At 42.3% G+C, this 16632-nt stretch overlaps 1 protein-coding gene across 3 annotated transcripts in view; it reads right to left on the minus strand.

Annotated features, from left to right (window-relative positions):
* The window catches only part of qkia (QKI, KH domain containing, RNA binding a), a 70989-nt gene that overhangs the window by 31377 nt on the left and 22980 nt on the right, over positions 1 to 16632 (minus strand). For all 3 annotated transcript variants that reach the window (XM_079692272.1, XM_079692271.1, XM_079692270.1), the window contains exons 2-3: positions 16129 to 16271; positions 5526 to 5642 (exon numbers count right to left, since the gene is read on the minus strand). In XM_079692272.1, the coding sequence (XP_079548398.1) occupies positions 5526 to 5642; positions 16129 to 16271 (260 nt within the window). The remainder of the gene's footprint in view (positions 1 to 5525; positions 5643 to 16128; positions 16272 to 16632) is intronic.

Below are 16632 nucleotides of genomic sequence, written 5' to 3' on the forward strand. Positions count from 1 at the left end.
AACAGGAGGAGGGGTGGAGCTGTGGGGGAGTGAGAAAAGAGAGGGGCGGCAGGGCGAGAGCTAATGGGAATACTGGGAAGGCCTTTGAAGAGTATGTGCATGTTGGCCCACATCAAATGCCACGGCAATAAGCAACCACATACTAGAGGGTTATCGGTTTGAAAAATATGTAGCAAGAATTAATAGCTCGGACACTGAATCTAGGAACAACATCTAAGAATAGGATCAGTGGGAAAGGTTGCCAGCCAGTAATGTTGTCTGACTTCCATCGCCGGTACAGCACCTGTTTGCCTTCTGGCTTTCACACCCTTCAGTTGGACCCCAAAAAAATTTAACCTCAATTCTCAACATGGATGACACCACATACAAACAGGTGACACAAATAGAAAACTATTTTTCTTCAGACTCTTTCCAGTCTGTTTTCGGCAGCACTAAAAAGAGGCCCTTTAAACTAGCTGTTTGCATTAGGGATGGGAACGATTAAACGAATATTCTAAATAATTCAGGTATTCGAATATGAGTTATGAATTCTCTTATTTTAATTAAAACATTTCAATAAAAAAAAATGCAATGTATACGACAATGCCATAGCTAAATGTGTTAGGTATAAAGATGTGTTTTGCTCCGCTCACCGGTCCCTCACAGCGGGCAGAGTTGCAGGTGCTGATCGATCTCGATCTCTCTCTCTCTCGATCTCTCTCTCAGTACATTTGACAAATTCGACTTGGTTTTTATACTTATTTGAACATAATATTTATTTATTTTTAAAAAAAAAGAAGAAAGAAGTGTACACATCTTTCCCACTTTTTTTTTTAATATAGGATATGTACATTTCCGTTAATCGGTTAACCATTTTTTTGGAGGGCGAATATTCGAATATACATTTGCTTTCAAATTCCCATCCCTAGTTTGCATGTTACTCTATTGATCCTGTAGGTACTATCATTACACCAGCCCCACCCAGGGGGTAGCTACACTACACGGTCATGTAAGCTGGAAGAGATTCATTGCATGGCTCAAGGACACATAACAGGGTGCACACTATCAGAGACAAAGCTTTCAATCTCTGGTGTTGTGTGTGAAGGTCGGGCCTACTTAATATAACACCCTGCTGCCTCAATAGGATTATTGAATACGTGGCGCTACATTTTTGTTCCAGCGATGTTGCACTTTAACACTCATAAATGAATTGTTTGCACTGTTTCAACTCTCTTGCTCTGAACAGTGCCTTCTCCTTTGATGCTAAAGGACATTCCCAACTGGGGTCGTGCAACTGAGGCTAAATGCCAGCACACCAAACAGGTGCAGCGGGGGCAAGGAAGGACAAGAGAGCAGGCGGGGCTGTAGAGGAAGGATAAAACTCAATATACACTTGTTCAAATTCTTTCTACTTGACTTTAAAAGTAAGACAGACGACCTTGTAATATTAAAACGTTAATCAAGAATGGAGGCCTTTTGAAAGCTTAGTGATTTTGGTCTACCCAATGATTGCTTTGGGTTTAGATCTCTTTTTATAAAATACAACATTATATGTAATATCTAAATCTAAAAGGACAAAGAGGAATAGTTCAGAACTCAGAAGGAAATCCCAAACAGGTATCCTACATGTCAGAATTCCTGGCTCTTTGTGAAAAATGATGTATACTTTCGCACTCTTAAAAGACTAAATGTCCTTCCTTAAAAAACATTTCCAGCCACGTGCATATCCAATCTATTACAAGAAACACCTAAACATTGCTTCCCTTTATTCATCAACACAATAGCTCCCCATGTACTCCTAAGAAACAAGCTTTCAGCTGCACTGGGACAAGTATTCAAGACCAAGGCGATAAGACAGGAAAAGCAAGTCAGCTTAAACTCTAAACAAAAAGTGGGCATGCTGCAGTGCCAACGGGCCAGTCAAGTCCAACATATTGATTAGGAATGTCACACACTAGTTTCATAAATAAAAGCAATAAAATGTAGATGCTGGGGTGTGGCACAGTCTATTTTCTGGCAGGGGTTGAAGGTCTATTCTGTTCTGCCAGTGCTGAGACCAGCTTTTTAGCCATTATGTGCCAGGAAAATCAGCTAAAAACTAAATCAAATGAAATTAATTTAATATAAAACACATCTTAAAATGCGAGTCTGAAAGAACACTTTAGTTTGTCTCAAAGTGTTTACAGCTATCTTGGTGCCAAGTGTGATCTCAATGTGTTGGAGCCAAAATAGAATTAGATAAAGTGTCTCGGCAAAAGGAGGGAAATCCCCATGCTATTTGTGCTATGGTCGATATAACGTACATGTAATTGAATTGCTGTTGTTCCTGTTGTTTTGCATTAGGCATTACTGTAAGAGTGAAAACCAGCGGGACTCAAGCTGCCACATTAGATCAAAGTTTGATTGGAATAAAGCTCCACAAGGAGTCCTTCATCCTTTTAATAATAGAGAAGGAGAAAGCGTCTTCCCTTTGGACGGTAACTCAAGGCTTCCAACTAAGGAAATGCTGCAGAATAAATAAAGGGACTGTAAGACGTGTCATATACACCTTCTAAGAAGTGCTCTGTACAGGATTAGTGTATGATCCCTCCTCTCTCAACCAATGTGTCAAAAGAAGGAAGTCCAGAGGCCTAAATGCAGAGAATTGACAGGAAAGCTGCATTAACCGAGTCACTCTCATAGACACTTTATATTTGTTCAGTTTGATCAGAGTGTGAAGGGCAGTCTTGGGACAGATCATTACCCTGCGTTTGTCACTCCTGTCATCTACACGAATACACAGGTGGGTTTAGTGATTTCACAATTGTATTATACTGTGATCATGAATGACATCATCTAAAAGTACATATTTGAGTTTGGTAAATATATATATATGTGATATTTGCAATTTTAAAAATTGCAAAATTGAATGTTTGTATACAGTCAAACAAACATACACATTAGCTATGCAATTATACAAGTAACTAAGATAAAAATAGTCAAATAATAACTATTGTTTGTGAATCATAAAATGGTGAAAATCCCAAAAGGGACAGTAGTGGTAAAATATAAAATAATTCTTCTGTCACATCTAACAAATCAAAAGGCTAGCTTTAAAAGGATGGGAACGGTGATAAGTGACAGCAGGCTCAAAAGTATTTGTGGGGGATGTTCAGTAACAGCAATCAAAATCATTATTTTAGGGAAACAATAAATGAAAATCCACAAATTTAATATAACAAAAATTCAACTCTCAGTTTTTAAATTATCTAAAAAGGAAATTGATCAAGACATCCTTTATTATAAGCATTATGTTTGTGAATTACCACATTTTTCTCATCACCTGCTTAGTTTCCTCCTCATCGTCTACCTCTGCTTTTCTTCTCTCGCCATTGTTCTTTCTTTTGTTTTACTCCTCTTCCCTCCCTCCCTTCCCCTCGTGAGTGTCTGCTCGACTCTCTCCCACTGCATAGCTCCAGTGAGCCGATTCCCCGCCAGGCAGTGCGGCCCAGGAGGGAGCAACCAGCTGAATTATTGAGAGCATAAAAACGCTGCCGCTAATGGATCCTGAATAAACACACTGGCTAAGCTGCTCCCGCGGCTTCCTCTGCTGCCACAGGGCATGAAGCAGGAGATACTGAGGGTGAGGATGCTGCGGCGGAGCCTTTGTCTCGGCCCGAGCCTCCGTTATGACACTCTGGCCGTCCAAAAGCTTTTTGTGATTTATTGCCATGGGAGACAGCAGAGGATATAAAACTGGCAGTGTGTTTTTTTACATTGTATTTTCCCACAGCTTAACCCAATGTTACTGAAAATACCTTAGTAGTCTAAGGTAAGGGACAGAAAAGTAGAGGGGAATGAGAATGTCCTTTAAGATATAACGCTTTTGTTAAAAAGATGTATGCAATGATTTTTATTTTAGATGCGCTAAAAACCCATCTAATAATGAAACTGATTTTCTTCCTAACTTCTATAAAAACCAGCCAGGATTATTTATAAAACAATTTAATATTGGCTAATTTCCTCACTTCCTCTCATATCAACATACCGAGTAAAGACAATATCCTGCTCCGCTGTTTTCCAGTATACATTTAAAACTGGATTTAGTTAGCATAGTCATTTGGCCTTAGACATATCCAGACTAAAACAAACTAGCCTGAGCCATTACATTTTAAAATGGTAAGAGATTATTAGGATAATAATATTCATGTAATGAGCTAAGACTAGCTGTTAAGATGTGTGTTTGAGTCCCATTGAACTACTTCAGGATCGAATTCCAAAGTAAAAACCATACGCAGATATCTTCATCTTGTTCTGTTATAATGAACACTCCGAGGGAAATAAGGAGAAGAAGAGACAGAAATTAAAATATGGATTGAGGAGCCATTACAAAAAAAAGCGAAGAAAGCGATGGCCCTGCAGCAAACTGAGGCTTCGAAGATTATGACTCGGCCGAAAATCTGGGTACGTTTGTGTGTTTGAAATTTTTTTCTGTTACTATGCACTGTGGGCCGTGTGTGTGTGTGTGTGTGTGTGTGTGTGTGTGTGTGTGTGTGTGTGTGTGTGTGTGTGTGTGTGTGTGTGTGTGTGTGTGTGTGTGTGTGTGTGTGTGTGGAGAGAAGGTGATTCCCATACCAAGAGGGGTGACACACACTTATGTAAATGCATTGTTTTATAAAACCGCCGCCTGGCACATCAGAGCAAGTGGGAGGTACAGAAAAAAAAGAAAAGGAAGAGAATAAAAAAATAAAGGTTGCGACTCCAAAGAGGTATCACTCAATGAAGAAAGTCTAAAGGAAAAAAAGCCCTAAAAAGTTATAACAAAGCAATACATGCACGGATGCTTGTTCAACCACAATGTTCCAAACTGTTTGTCGTCATAGTACATCAAGGAATCTTATCTGACACACTATTTTGAATACACTGAAGTTACTGTAGCATGTATGGTAAGGTGCATTAATATTCAATATATACTCTGCCAAATTATGCACCGAGTCAACATTGCAGGCGTGAAAAGACACTAAAGCAGGTTGACCTGATAGTAGGGCAATATAGACAAGCTTTCATCACCTTTACAACATAGTCAGCCTTTTCATTCTGTGACGTGGCTGTTTTCATGCATTTGCATAATTTAAAGGAAAATCAGTTTTGTCCTTTAAAGTAAGCTACCATTTTGTTTTGCCTAAGTTCACCCCTTGGGTCTCACACAACATTAACCTTTTAAGTCTCCAACCTCAGCTCAGTAGCTCCAGAAATAGAGGCGGCCCCTGGCATTCGCCGCCTGCCTTTCCACAGCGCAGCGTTTAGCAAACAGCCCTATCAGATGTCAGAATGCAGCTAAGAGCATGAACCGAGCGTGCGTTTGTGTCTCTACTGGGCTAGTGAGACGTGTTTGTGGACAGCAGTCACAGCGAGTTTCACATTATTGTATCTCAAGACATATGATTTATCCTTGTGGAGAAATAAATATGCTGAGTGTATATGTGAAATGCTTTGGTAACACTTGGGACTTAATATAATAATGTACAAAGTAACATTGTTATTAAGACACTTGCAAATGAGCTTACCTTCTTCTTGTCTCTCATGGAGCTTTTGCCTCGCACCATGATTTTGCATCCCGTCTCTGCTTCCAACTGTTTGGCTGTGAGTCCACGAGGGCCAAGGATTCTCCCCACAAAGTTATACTGCAAATACAAAAGGAAACCAGTTAGTCTATGGGTGAATATACAGTGAGAGATGACTTTACATCATATAAAAGCAGAGCAGAAAGAGTTAATAGGCAATTCAATTATTTCAGTAACAAGGGCTGAATAGAAAAAGGTCAAATTCATCTCGTCATTGCTGGTGTATGCAAACACAAACATACAGATGGACAAAGATTCCACTTTTATTGAGCTTCTAAGTTAGCATGACTTCAGCTTTACTGGATACCGAGCCACTGCTGCCACAACTACACACACACCACAACATCAACCACACATTCTGTCTTTCCCCGTCAGCCTTGGTTTCTCCTGCAACACTGTTCAATTACATACATTGGTTGTTTTTCTCCTAACAGCACTACAAGAGAGGAGAAGTGCATTTAGTATCACCTAGGAAGAATAGTGTCCAATTCTTGTATGGGCCTTTTCACAGATTCATTATAAGATTTTCCTTTTCATGCCAGACATTTGGGTTTTCTTGCTCTGACTTTACCATCCACACAAAATAGTTCCGAATAGAAAATAGAAAATGAACTACAGGGAATTAATGTAGGAAGGAATGGTTGGGAGAAAACAAGAGGAAATGGAGAAGGAAGGGTGATGGGGGTGGGGGGGGGGCGAGTTCTCAGGTGAGATGGTGTGCTTGACACAATTTTCTTATCAAGGCCCTCTTTCACTGGTGAGTGGCTTTGGAGCTTTGTACCAAAGGGAAACGTATTTCCCGACGTAATCCTCTCAACTTCCAACTGGCTTCCAACGGGATAAACGGAAAATGTGTTGAAATAATCCAACACAATTTTCAGCCAAAATAAAAACAGAAGGAAAGGAGAAGAGCTGGGGAGAAGGGCAGCAAAGTGATGCATAAAGAGTTAAACAACCCCCCCCCCCCCCCCCTCCCCCGTCTAAACAGTGAGCACAGCGACTGGTGGAGAGCATGATGGGTAGAAATTTCTGCCACTATTAATAATGGGGTATTTTCACTCAAGCAAAATCTCCAAACCTGAAAATACCCAAATGCTAACTGAGCCGTGACACCGCCGCTTTGAATTCTTAAACGCAGTCACATCTGCGTTCGCACTGAATCAATGCCTCGACAAAATCCAAAAGGCCGTCAGAGAAGTCACGTTTAATTACCGAGGGATAACAAATTGAACGCGTTGCTGGTGTATCTTTCCATAAAATAAGGAAATGATTGTGTTGAAAACAGTTTAAAACTCCAGGCTGCCATTCCCTTTGTCCCTGCCTCTGGGCTTGCCTGCGATCGCAGCCCGTCTCCGGCAGGAAAGACACTCCCTGTGGCTGGAGAGACGCTGGGGTCCCTGTGGATGATCCTAGCACGCAGCTACGCAGGATTTATTCAGTGCGTGTCTCTCTCACAAGGCAACTGTCTGTTTGGTTAACTCGAATCAAGGAAACCGGTGCAGGGACTATTTGTGAAAGTGTGTGCGCCTACTGAGAGGATGTAGGGGCACCTGTCCTCGGAGGTCAGCCACTAACGTTGCACGGTGGCCTGCTTCTGACTCGCATGCACGCACACACAAACACACAGCCTCAAGGAGCTGTCGGGCTGCATCAAAGCACCCGTCGCAGACAACGGTGAAACCCAAGCTGTGGGCATTATGGTGGTGCTGTGGTTTTTCCTCAACAACACACAGAAACACACATGGCCTCTAACCTATCACACAAAAGCTACAGTGGCAATGTCCTGGGTGCTGTTACACAGCCTGCCCCGCCAGCAACTGCAGTGTCATATTTGTAAAATGCTATCTGTCATTTGATGCACACAAAATGAACACCTACATTTTCCATATTTATATCTGGGTCTCCGTATAGGCTGTATGGGACAGTTCCAGCAAGCCTCATGGAATAAATAATAATAAAATAATAATCAGAACAAATTCCATCAGATTTGCCCACTATAAGAATATTGAATATATGTGCAGCTAAATTAAAGGATGAGTCAAATAGACAAGAGTTGGACAGTAGGAATAAATGATTAAAAATATCAGGAGGGAAATCCCAAAGTGACTCAACAGGAGCATTAAACATTTTATCATCTGCCCCTTCTCACTTTGTAGCCAATGCCATCCTCCCTTTCGCAGTGAAACGTGTTTCTCTGTGGAGATCAACATGTTGAGGAAAATTGCACCTGACAGAAATAAGGGACCTGATGGCGAGAAAAGGGTTAGCGAGATGAAGGCACAAGAGCAGAGGGTGGAAAAGAAACGCACGTCTTGTTTTTCCAGTACCAGGGGGGCTATTATAAGCAAGGCCGACACATTCTCATAGTTTTCCCACTCTAAACGTGGAACTCAACTTGATCTGAGAGGTCGCTCAAGGATAGAGGGTTAGGGCTGGCGGTGCATGCGTGGGGCTCAGCTTTTATTGCTAGCCACCTCACACCCCGTGGAGTAAGCACATATGGGGGGCGGCTGGTGTTACAGTGTCAGATGTGTTTTAATGGTGACTGAGGCATGTGCACAAACAGGCATGTGCCCAGACACGCATGTGGGCTGAGGAACGGCACAGAGCAGGCGTCATGTCTGGCCATGCACTTACCACAAGTTTCACTCACAAACATCACTCAAGAATATTTTTTCAAATGCAAACACACATCATACATTTACGATTATGTTTGTCCTTCCAGCATCCCACCATTAAATTAAAATTATTAAAATAATAATTAAAACCTCGCAATTGGAAGTGTAACTCTGTAAATAATGATGCCAAATAAACTCGGATGAAATAAAGCTCAATGTCTTTCTCTCTCTCCCCCCCCCCCCCCGCTGTGCACTGAGGGTTTGACATTATTCTCGAGGATGTTGATATGCTGTTAGAAAAGGTGACCTCCATTTTAAGCCACTGGAATGCAGAGACAATGGAAAGCCAAGCGGGTAAGTTATCAGAAGGGTGCAGAGCCGTTGAGCCTGCCAGGAACTAGACTCAGTGCTGCCAGAGGAGTAGGATGGATACAGTGCCCTCCCTGCCAAATACACTATCCGCTCTTCACCCCCCCCCTCGCTAAACTATCTAGCCTCCTCCGCACCTACTAAAAAAAGCAAGTTTTCATCTTCAATATTTCTGCTGTTACAGCACTTCCATTGGTTTCCAGGCCGCTTTTTAAAGTAATGTCTAGAAACCACCATGACTTTTGGCTGGATTTCAAAAGCTTACAGCTTCTGGGACCCTTGAAGCAGTCGCTAGTGGCAGGGACATTTGTATTTTAACAATAGATAATAAATAACAATACTAACAGTCATGATTTAAATAAACAGATTATTTCCAACCACTGTTGCCTGATCCCACAATGACTAGAAATAGAGAGCGAAAGGCCATTCTGGTGTCCAACTAAACAATTGCAGCTGTTTAATCAGGCCCTCCTGTCAGCACCCATCCAGTGATGAGAACAGTTGCATAAACTACGCATTTAAATGACTAAGAAACTTCAAGCAGTTTCTTTTTCTCTTTATATCTTTGCTGCGCTCTTACTTCCTCTACTCATTTACTGAATTCGAAGACACAATGGGACCTTTGGTTGACCAACTCTTTTTCTCACTTCTCTATTACGGCCCCATTTTATCTCGGTTTTTCAAACAGACACCCTAATACAGAGAGTAGCATACAGTATAAACAAACAGTTTGTGTGCAAACAGAAAGACAGACAGATGCATACACACACACACACACACACACACACAGCCCCCTTCAGGACAAGGGCTTACACTGACATTAAAAGGGCCTTTGTTTAGCCCCAGCTATCGCTACTCCACAGGCGGGTTATGTTGTGAGCATATCTACGTCTACGCCACAGTGTTTGTGAAACCACAATGTATGGAGTGAACTCTTGCAGACGCCCTCGGCACCCAGAGCTAATGTTGCATTGGTTTGTGTGTGTGCATTGTGGTTTGTTTTTTGTGTGCAGAACTGAGAAACAACAACAGTTTCACCAACAATACTCAGGGAAACAGAACAATTGTGCCTTTGACGGCGTTTGTTTGTGGTGTTTGGGAGACAGGAAATGAGATCATGTTGAGGGCTCGGCTGTGTGCGCACACAGCTTATCGAAGAGCGGGGCCAGGCCACGGCGAGAATACCAATCACTTATTAGCCGGCCTCACAAAGCTTATGGAAATGAGGAAAAGTTCATTCAGTGCAATTTATCAAAGCAAGGTGGAATCTATGGTTAGACTAGACACTGCCATCCCTCCTCTTCCTCTCACTCACTTGATTCCAACCCTCCCATAAAGTCATAAGTAACATTTTGAAAGAGATGATACCAACGCAATGGCTAAACATTTATCACAGCAAAACTCCACTTTTCATCATACCTAAAATTCCTTTATCTCATTTCACTTTAAGTTACAGATTTGTTAGGCTTTAAAGAGAACACTGAGTTGAACACTGCGTCTCCTTCTCCTCCCCTCTTCCTTTATTCTGTATCCATTTATGACTTGTGGAAACAGAGCAGGCTTCCTTCTCCTCTTTGTCTTAGTACACAGGATCTGGCCTTTCCTCTTCTGCATGTCATCCTCTCATGTGCCTCGGTCTCTCATAGCCAAAATCAATGTCTCTCCAGCTACACACAACCTCCTTAGCCGCCAGCCTGCCGCCTGCCTGCCTCTCATCCCTCATTCATCTTTCATCTTTGGGTGGAAAATGTTCCGTCCTTCGATGAATCCATATTATTTAGTTTGCCTTGTGGCCTGATCCCCAGAACCCACACTCACACATATAGCAGTTTGCAAACTTCGTCCACAGGAGGGACAGTGGAGATAAAGCTGTGGAATGAAGCTGGGGCAATGAAGGAGTCAAAGTTAGAATTAGATTCCAATGGTGACATTTTTGCCTTAATGCCCTATAGACTTCAAAGCGCTCTATTCAGCGCATCCAGCATTTAGCACCTAATCCATGGCTCCTTTGATAATTCTGTTTGGGTTTATTTTGGGGTTGCAGGCAGGGTGGAAATACAGAGGGAAGACTGGTTTTGGGAGACATGAGTGAAAGAAGCACGGAGCAAATTTTATGAACTCTAAGATAAGATATTTGCAGAAAGAGTAATAAGGATTTAGCCTGTACGTCAGTGTTTGTTTGCCTGTTAGTTAATCAAGTCAGTAGGAGACTGTGCTTTGACAGAGCTGGGAAAGCTTAGAACAAATGCTAGCTTATCTGTCATCACGAGGAGGGATGGAAACGGTATCCATTTAGGATTGGTCCTGTCTGGCAAAAATGTGCCCATTCTTCTGTTAGAGAACTGCATTAGTTCAGGCAAAGCACTGAAGTCACACTTTCATCAGCTGATCAGTCATGAGCTTCTCCTTCACAGCTTAATCAACTTTGGCTGACTGTGTTACTAGTCAGCTGGTTGTCAAACAGATAAAAACATTCCTACAGGTATACTGAGAATCATTCCTATTATGGATGATATTTTTTATTATTTGATCAGAAAACGACCAATTAAAGCTATCAGATTTATAATGAAATACCTTTTTTTTTTTTAAATAACATTAATAGCTTAGAGAAACTCTAACGCTTGTCACCTAAAAAGGAATTTCTGCTGCACCTGAAGGTCTGCCTACCTTTAGCAAGCCTTAGCTGATGCTTACTTCAGGTCTAACTGTCTTCACTATATTCAGCAGGTACACACACACACACACACACACACACACACACACACACACACACACGTGAGTGTGGGACTCAGTGCCTGTTTTGATCATATAATGCAGCTGGTGATCAATTATGGATTTGACCTGTTGGTGCCTCAGATATGGATGTAGCTGGTGGATTCTTATGCACCTTAGTGACAGCACCACTGATTTAATTCATGGTAAACAAGGGTCAGCTATTTTTCAGAAGAAAATGTGTTTTTTAATTTAAAATTAAATATTAGCATGAGATTATTTTTCAACTAAATTATATCTTTATTAGTTTTGCAAAGTTTTAAGTCTTCTTTTTCTTCAGACACTACATTCCTGGTGCAGCCTTTAAATCCTGTGGGGTAAACCTGCTCCCTTTGTCCTTCTCTTTCCACCTACCTCCGTCTCTCAGCTTAACGTCTGCAGAGACAAACCGGCCCAGGAAGCACTAAACAGCGTCCACTTACAGGATACAAGCACTAGTTGGTAATATGCAAGCAATCACTTGAATTAGCACAATTATAAATACACATTTAACAGCTTACACTGTTGCCCTTCATCATGTTAACTGACTACAACAAATAGAGTTCTCCGTTTAAATCATCATTCTAATTACCCTCATCATCAAATAGCTAACTAGAAGACCATCCGTTCATCAAATCCTCATCATCATCATCATCATGCATGGCTGGCCAGCTACAGATATCAAAATCCTCCACTCTGCAGCTCTATCAGCGAGGTGAGGCGAGGTGTGGGGCGGTACATTTTCAGGACTGGTAATGACTTAAGGGGGTCAGAAGGATATCAGGAGCTGGCATGATAAGTGATGACACCCACACGGGAACAAGCTTAATGACTTTCTCGGTGAAGGGATCTGGCTGGTTTTTACTGCAGTGAAACAGAAAGTCTTTTTTGGTACTTTAAAATCTCTGCATTGCAATCGAAGTGAAGCATCATCGAGCAATGAAGCAAAAATGTTCCCCTCTCTCTAAAGGCTGACACACACTTACAGACTTAGAGCTGTTTGTCATAGCTAAAACACACAAAGGATATATGTTTACACCATTTCATTTCTTACTTTTTAAAGTTCTAAATGTATGAGACAAAGTAGACATAATGAAAGCCTTTCTTCTACCTTAATACTCTGGTTTCTTTCTTTTATTGTTGTTTATCAATCTCCTGTCTCAGACAGCTGAGTGCAGAGAGCCATTATTGATCAAAAACTGTTTTATTTTTTACCAAGAAGTCATTAAGATGTTCGATTGGATTCGTTTAACTTCAAAACACAGACCAATAACCAAGCAAATGTTAACCTTCCAGGGGGATCAAACGTATGTTCTGCTGAGGAAGTGTAGTTTATAAAAGTAAATTGTGATGGTGAGGAGGGGGGTTAATTAGGATCCCGTTTCTCAGACAAAAAAAAACAAAAAAATGACAACCCTCAAAACACCAGATGCCGGTATAGCACAACGGTTTTTACAGATCTATGGAAGTGTTCATGTTGTTCTCTCTGCCTCTTGACGCTGGCGAGAGGAGTTCAGACACTCCTGTCTGGCAGTTGCTCAAGCGCTTACGTCTGAGTGGGGGCCTGATTTCATAGAGTCAGCACAGCAATGGCGACATCTGTGGCGTGCACGGGTGTGTATTTTCACTGTTAAAGATTTCATACTCCCCAATGGCATACCCACAACCCACCTGGGCATTAAACAAATACACAGGGAATAAAGTAGGCAGGGGAGACAGGCGCACATGAAAGACATGTCCCACAGCCTATCAGATGCCTGAAGGTCAACAGAAATGACATGCTGAGCCGTCAGCCAGCTTCCTATCAATGTGTGTGAGCGTGTGCTCTCGAAGACGCAGCCCCATAGATAGCGCTTAATTGAAGGTTGAAGTTATCAGATAGCCTGCGACTCAGCTGTCAGTCAAGATTCAGTAACCACGGTGACGCTTCACATCGCTCTGCACCACTGACGACATCAGGAAATGGCTGACTGAAGAATGGTGAGGGAGTCACACGGGCAGACAGAATGAGAGACACACTAACAGACACATGTGGGGCACACAGGCAGGCACACACAGGCCAGAAGAGGGACACACTTAAGGGAGTTAGAGCAGAGGCGTGCTGGCAAGGCATGTTATTTTGGTAGAATTGACATGCTGCCCTGCATCCAGACACCAGGAAAGTGTAATTATCTACCGGTAGAAACCAGAGTAGGGGACACATAGGTGAAACAGAGAAAGCCCCATCGAGCAAGCATGACCTCAGTATGAGGATGTGGCGGGTAAAGGTAAGTGGGAGTTATGTTTTAAAATTAAAGTGGAAACTGAGAGGCAGGAAAGGGGATGGCGGGCGTCCCGAAAGGACAAGGGGAGTGTGGAAAAAGGAAAAGATGGGGGGAAATAGTACGAATGATGACAAATCTTCCATGGCAGGGGAGTTGTTGCCAAGAACACAAAACAGAGGCTACAACCATCATTGGTCCGTGCTTTCTTGGAAGAACCCAGAATTGCATCAACGAGACACACAAACACACAGGCGCACACACATGCATTTGCCTTTTTGATAGGGGGAATCTGGGAAATCAGATGGAAATGTGAGAGGGGGAAAATATTCCCCAGTCTAATAATCAGCATTACAGTGTCCTCGCCTTCAAGCGGTGGGCAGCTGGGGATAGGAAGAGACATTTCTCTTTCCTTCGCATATCAGTAATTTCCCCTCTTGCTTTTCAAACTGATCCTACATCATCTCCGCTCTTACCCCACCACTAAATGATGCTAGTCTTTATCCTCCTTGAAAACACTAGCTTGGTATAAAGTAATGCAGCTCAGACTGAGTTTGTTTCTTACTCTACAACACAGCCGAACAACCGTCACGATGCGGGAAAAAAATGTGCGGTTAAAATGATTTTCCCTGGTTCAAATCAACACGTTCATAGATAACAAAGAACTCCTCTTTACTGCAGACTTAACGAGCACACATGGTGAAAGGGGCGTGCATGTGTATACCAAAACAGAGTGGAACAATGTCCACGCTTTGCATCACTATGCGTTTTGCCTCTACTCGCACATCCTGGTGTACATACTAATGTGTGTATATATTAGTGTCTGTTAAGGTCATCAGTGAGTCATCTCGGCCACCAGGGGGAAGCCTAATTAATTAAGTAGCATTCCCGACACCTCGTAAACAAAATCCTGAGTTACAGCCCTGCTCTGCGCAGAGCAACATAGCCCGTAGAGCAAAGGGAACACAGAGGTCACCCGAGGATGCTGCACTTTTAATAGGCTTGTGTGTGTCAGAGTGTGTGCGAGTCGTTCCAGAAGTGTCTGCACAGCATCAGGTGGAACACACATTCACACAGACCTTCTGTCTCCTATAACATTTAACAGGCCATATACAGGGTTAGCACAAAACCCACACACATCCCACAGGATCCTACAGCAAAACACGTAACGTTTTTACCTTAGGTGTTTAAATATGATGTTCTCAAGAGAATAAACCTACTTGGTAATAAAACCGATTCTGATTCTGATAAGGGGACAGCCCTAGGACCTGAGGTTGTGGCACCGGAGATGGAAGGTGCGGACTGTGTTGTGGTTGGTTGATTTAGCTTGAGTTCAGAGACTGGGCCTGGTCTTCGGCTGAGCTGGAGCTAAGCTGATCCAGACCGGTCCCTGGTGCCCTTTATCAATTCTGTCAGGGGGAAAATGCAATCCACGCCTGGCTGAGCCCTGCCCCGCTCCACAGTGTCTCTTATCCTTAGTCACCTCCCTCCATTCATTTCCTCACTGCAAGCTGCTGGGATTACGTGGAGAAATGCTGCTCCTCAACACGTGGAACAACCATTCAAATGGATGCCAAAGATTACCATGAGGACAGGATGGTGGCCGGCTGACCGTGGTCAAAACCTTGCACACACACTCCATGGCTCTTCTTATAGACACACAAATCTGTCATTCCTCAGCTTTTATTGACTCGCTTCTTCAGAGTGGCCAGCGTCCTCCTCATCTCCTCATCTAGCATGATCGCTCCATCCTGTACTGTTGTTTCCCAGTTTATTGTGTACATGTGTTTCTTTAAATCCCAGAAAAGAAATGTATTCCGCCATTCTGAGAATCCAAAAGATTTATATTTCTTTCCAACTGAATATTTATGGAATTGCACTTTACTTTTCGTGACACTCATCCTCTCAATCCCCTCCTTATCTCCCTCTCAGGACTAATCTACCGCCGAGTGGGTCCATAAACACCCCAGCAGTCCATGTTTTCCTGAGACAAGGACCAAATGAGCTTCTGCCATCTGATATATCTTTAACAGGAGTCCATTAACAACTGGGTATACATGCTTTTTGGTCCAGCGACTGTTGTTTAACAAACTGACAAACACTGGTGTTTCCCCCCCCCCCCCCCCCTCATCAAAAATTAAAAGAGTAATAAGGAGTGGAAAGAAGACAGAACTATGGATGGATTGCGCTGAGAATCAAGGAAGATTGTCAAATATAAAGAAGAAAAATATGTCAGCGCTGAGATTGCTCAACTATCGGCAGCTGTTATTCCAGTGATGACACCGCACAAAGATGCATTGCCAAAGACCAGAAGAATAACTACATGTGTTCACAAATTACACATTTTTAAATATTTACAGCTGCTGGTTTAGCTGTTGGTACAAACAGAACAAATATCTGGTTTTCTTTTAACACTCAATACAGACACAGTATTAGATGTATTTGATCCGCCTCATAAGTTCTAAAACAACAAGAGAAATGCAGAGCTGTAACTGAGACTTGCATACGGCAGCAATAGATTGTGATGTGTGTACAGCAACGACTTACGTCAGGGTACTCTTTGACGGGCACAAACAGTTTCTCCTGCTGGTGGACGATGGGTCCGAGGGGCTCGGGCAGCTCCATAGGATGTCTTTCCACAAGGCCATTCACTGTGTCGCTGTACATGTCTTTGCGCACTCTGTTGATCTCTGAAACACACAGAACATACATACACTGTGGTAAGCAACAGAGAAAAGAAAAAACAGCACAATCAAACATTTTCTTTTTTCTTGAGGTTTTGATATATCACTGTCAAATTGATTTTGACTTCTGGGCAAAGGCTTAATGTAGCATATACATCTCTGTTGTAAGAAAAGAAAGAGAAACAGCAGAAATGTGTCAAGTGCCTTGAGTATTGTTTGTCTTTTATAGATGAACAATTGTGTGAGCATATTTTGGAGAGTACTTCATAAATAAATACCCTAGCCAGCAACTGTAGAAAAGAAAGAGTGCTTTATACCTGGATAGAACAAATGTTCGACTAAAAACGGAGAATCTGTGTTTGTGAAC

Source organism: Notothenia rossii (assembly GCF_949606895.1).
Source record: "Notothenia rossii genome assembly, chromosome: 7".
NCBI lineage: Eukaryota > Metazoa > Chordata > Actinopteri > Perciformes > Nototheniidae > Notothenia > Notothenia rossii.